We start from the raw sequence: 4879 nt of genomic DNA, 5'->3' as shown, positions 1-4879 counted from the left end.
TTACTGCTGGGCCTCGATGTTTCCCACCTGCTATGCACAATGAGTCTTGACAGAGCAGTCTTTGTCAAAATGACCAGGATGACCATAGTAGAGGCACAAGTGGCTTTCCCAGCAGTGGGCCTGTTCAGCTTCACTGAGATGTGGGCTATTGCTTGCAGCCTGCACAGGCTGGTTTTCAGCTAGTGAACTCTCAGGCCCAGCTCTCTCCTCAGAAGGACTTGCTCCTTGTGGATTTGGATCAGGCTTACCACTTAGCTTCTCTTCTAGGCACTGAGTGATCAGATCAGATAGGTTGGTGGCTGCTGGGTTTGTGTGAGACAGATCATCTGGGACAGAACTGGCAAGCCCTTCCTGAAATTGGATGTAGAGAATGCTTTCATTCCAGTTTAGCTCTTGAGCAGAGATGGAAGTGGGTCACATACTGGTGGACAGGATCCTCTCCTTGGCAAAGCTGATGGATGCTGTGACTGGCATGTTCCATGTTTTCTGGACTGTCAAAAGTATCCTGGGGCACTTCTATGAAACTTTCAATTTGCTCCAGGGGGGCACTTTGGGTATCTAGTAAGGGCTAAAAACACATTCTTGCCTCACCTGAGAAGCAGTTGCCAACAAAGCTCACTATGGTTGCTTCAGTGGGATACAGATGCCCTCTGACTCTCATGTAACTATTCAATTGAACCAGGAACTCAGAAAGCTTCTGCGCATCTCCACTGAAGGCTAAACAGTATTCTAGGGAGAAAGCTTCACCCTCTAACCCACCGGGGGACTGTGGGAATTCTGAAGCTGCTGATGTCAAAGCAGCTATTAGGCCCTCCAGGGACTCCTGGTGTGCTGAGGGCTCTAGGAACTCCTGGGCATCTAAAGGATCCAGAGGCGTGTGGGGCACTCCAGTTTCCAGAGACTCCTGGAGAGTTGGAAGCTTAAGGGGCTCCAGGTATGTTGGGGTCTCCTGGCATTCTATTGCCTCCTGGGTCTCCTGGGCAGATGGGAGATCCTGGTGCTCTGAATTTTGGGTCTTCTGGGTCACTGGGACATCCTGGGTATCTGGGGGGCTCCTGGGCCTTCTTAACTTCTGGGGGCTTGTAGGCCTCCTATGCCAAGGGGGGCCTGTGGAGTTTCTTGACCTCTGGAAGATTTTGAGATTTCCAGGCTGCTGAGTGCTCATAGACCAGTGAAGGTGCCTGTGGCTTATGGATTGCTGGAAGCTCCAGGGACTCTGGGGCTGCTGGGGGTTCCAAGGGCTTCTGGGTCTTATTTCCTGGTGCTCCTGGCTGCTGGGGTCTTCGAGGCTGGGAGCTCCTGGGGCTCTCTGAGATTTTGGGGACCCTCAACTTCTGGGAATTCTTGGCACTCCCAGGCTTCTGGGAAATCCAGGTTTTCTAGGGGTTTCTGGGGTTCCTGGGACTTTGAGGGCTTCTGGAGTGGTTCAGCCTCCTTGGCTGCTTGGGGCATCTGGAGCTCTGGGATCTGGGCCTGTGGGGCAACATTTTCTTCCATCAGCCACTGCACTTGGGCCTGCAAAATTTTATTCTCCAATTTCAGAGCAATATTGAAGCCTGCTAAGTCCTCTACCATATTTTGAGGAAATGGGCTTGGTTTGGCAGTTTGCTACCAAGAGAGATTGGGTGGTTTTTCTAAAAGCTCCATTTAGAAAAAGCTCCTTTCTAAAAGATGTCAGGCTCTGTGACTTTTCCAGGAGGTAGGCATTTGGGTCCTACCAAGGTTGATTACCAGGTCATTGGGAGCCTCTGGAGCTCAGCAAGGGAGATATGAGATATACTGTAAAGAGAGTGGGATCTGAGGATCAGAAACTGTGGAAAGCACTCATTTAAAATAAATTAGAACAAAACCTGCCTAACAATGCTGGGTTTCTTTTACTATAGGCTCATATTCATGAGTTGAATCATATATGCTCATTCTGACCCCATGACATTTTAAGAACAACATCTGATCCAGACTGTGTATGTCATTTTGCTTTCTTCTTTTGAAACTTAACATTAGAAGCAATTTCTCCATATTCTTTTCTGTTTTACATAGTCTTTAATTTCTTATGTTTGCTTAATATCCCAATGTAACATTTGGATTTTAACAGCTGCTTTCAATGACTGAATCAAATGTTTGAACAATGTGGAGATTTTAGGCTCTGTGGTGGGTCAACCCAAGAGATATTTTTGGGTGGCTGAGGTAGAAACTCTTTCTGACACCTCAGAAATTATACCACAGAAGTAACCGCACAAGATCAGCCTCAGGAGAAAATAAGCAAAAGTTGACTAAATATATATATATGTGCTCAGCAGACACATGCATATTATTTATAAAATGCCTCAAAATAGTTAAGAAAATAATCTTTATAAACGTACATTACCATTCAGAGACTTAGTCCAGGAGCTCAGCTGTCTGTGTACCCATCGTTGAGGAGGAAAATGTGTAAATGGCTGTGGAGGCTTGCCTTTTCTGCACACACTGAACTCAAATAAACACACCCACTCCCAGAAGACATTCCAACTTTCCTCTGTAATGTAGCTATTTAGAGTGTGGAAGAGGTTTTTTTTTTTTTTTTTTTTTTTTGACAGTACTTCACAGTTTAGAGCTGCAGGGAAAGTGAGATGTTGCACTGATGTGAGGCAGCCTGATGTACTCAGTCCTTGGTTAATTTAATAAATATTTGGCTAGGAAATTAGGAGTAATACCACTGCCCTTGTAAAAAGTTGCAAACATTTCTGAATGACCACAGTGATTTGGGACTTTATTTTTTATGTCTGTCTCATGTAACCTCCTCTTACTCCATCCACACTGGGCCATTTGTTTAATTCTCACTCAGAGTGCAGCCTGCAGTCCCTCAGCCCCTTCCCCATCCTACCTACTCAGTCCCTAGGGTCCCTTCCTGCAATGTTTTCTTGGGATCTTTACCATGAATAGATCTAGGCAAGGTATAATAGGTAAGATTGTGGATGAGGCCAACTTTGTTGAAGGGTACCTGTAGTAGTCTTGCAGGAACACTGACTTATTCTGAATGTCTTTGCCCAGGCTTCTCATTCTTCCCTGAGCCACTCAGGTGCACTAAGCAAACCCCAGGTACCCCACTAAGGGCTGGCCTCTTGAGAAATGACCTCGCTCAAGATCTCACCTTCTCTTCTCATGACAAATTACAATCACATCCTGAACCTGGGCCACGTGGCCATTTTAGGTAGAGCTAAGGGACAGCTATTTTTGTCTCTTTACTAGAGTGGGGTTGGAGATTGTCTTTGGCAACTTCAAATCACACATTTAGTCAGTTGTGTTCCCAAGTCTCCTTTAAAAATAGTTCCACATTAGTCAGCATAATGGATAAACCCTGGTGATGGAATATGCTCAAACTACAGCAAATTGACTGGACTAACTGAACCAGAATTCAGAGACTTTGAAAAGGGAAGTAAAAGTCAAGTTATATTCTCTCCCTCCCTTTTAATGTTTTAGTCTTTGGAAACATACCACACATAAAAAATACCACCATCATCAGAGAATAATGTGTTCTATTTATGTGGATTTTTCAGATTAATGAAGCTTTCCCTTTGAGAATCCAAAACACACAGTTGAGATTTACCTTACCAATTAAAAAATTTAAATATTTATAGCCTGCATTATACTTCTTTCTCCATTCTTAAGTAAATTATTTTGAATATAATTTATTTTTAATGGTTTGGGGGTCATAAGTACACAAACCAGCTCCTTTACTGTGCTGTAACACCATATTGCCTTCTGAAAGCTGCTGAGAGGTATGAAGTGGCCTGTCTCCAAATTAAAAACCTCAAAATTGCTATGCTTTCCAACTGCATGTAATTTCTTTCTTCTTTGTATTTTTTCTAATCTTTTGCTATCAGGCTATCTCATAGCCCTTCACACTGTTATCTGTGTGCTTGTACATACTAAATATAGATAAATTTGAAAATTAATCCTAAAATTTAGTCTAAAACTCAGTTTATGAAACTGTAAAATGGAGTTGTTAATTATATTTAACTTTATAGAGTTATTGCAAAGATTTAGTGAAATAATGCATGTAAAAGGCTTAGCACAGTGTTTAGTAGCTAGCAACATGTAATAAAGGTTAATAGTAATAATAATAATAATAAGCTGTAGCAGATGTAAACTCATTTTATTATTTTTAATCATCTGTGAATTAGTAAACTGGATAAGTAAACTTGCTAGAATTGTTAGGGGCTGAGCAGGGGCTCTCACATAAAGAAATATACAGTGCATGGCTTTTATGGCATAGATTTTTTACCACTCAGAAGCTTTCTTTTTTTTTTTCCCTTCCTGGCTGAGTTATGAATGATTTAGTTTACCAAATAATGCTTTAGAATCAGAAGTGGAGGCACTTGAGCAAGAAGATGAGATGATTAACAAGGGGATTGTGGAGTAACCAAGACAGATTTTTAAAAAGTCCAGGAACTAAAGCAGTGAACAATGCCTTGTCTACAGGCATATTTACCCAGTGGGTAAACATAGGGACATTTCTCTTCACCCCCACCCTCTTGCTAAAGAGCAAAGACCAAATTCAACATCTCTAAGTACAAGTTCCAAACTGCCTAAACTTACAGAATTATTCTCTTTTGAGTAGAAAAAAAGAACTACACTGACTTTCGTCAGAATGACTAAAGTAGTTTTAATATCCTGAATTAGTCAAAGTAAGAATAGGGAAGTAATCACATTGAAATTCTCATGTTTCACCTGCACTTTAATCCTTTGTACACTCACAACACTGAGATTTATGGAGTTTTTACAATGCTTAGGAACACATTTTAAGTAAATGAGGTTTTGTTAACCGGGCAAATGAATTTTTAGGGAAGCATGAGATAAATGTGTTCATTAAACAGATATAAAAAGACTGCATGGTTATGCT

The 4879-nt window shown here is 41.8% G+C and overlaps 1 protein-coding gene across 1 annotated transcript; it reads right to left on the bottom strand.

The window, feature by feature from the left end:
- Positions 1-1575, bottom strand: RTL3 (retrotransposon Gag like 3). The gene is given in 3 exon segments (XM_032387863.1): positions 1-400; positions 402-1126; positions 1273-1575. Coding segments are annotated over 3 exon segments (1428 nt in total).
- Positions 1576-4879: the final 3304 nt, after the last annotated feature.

This window comes from Phoca vitulina, unplaced genomic scaffold, assembly GCF_004348235.1.
Source record: "Phoca vitulina isolate PV1807 unplaced genomic scaffold, GSC_HSeal_1.0 scaffold51, whole genome shotgun sequence".
In the NCBI taxonomy this organism is placed as follows: domain Eukaryota; kingdom Metazoa; phylum Chordata; class Mammalia; order Carnivora; family Phocidae; genus Phoca; species Phoca vitulina.
This window is presented reverse-complemented; position numbering and strand designations above follow the sequence as displayed.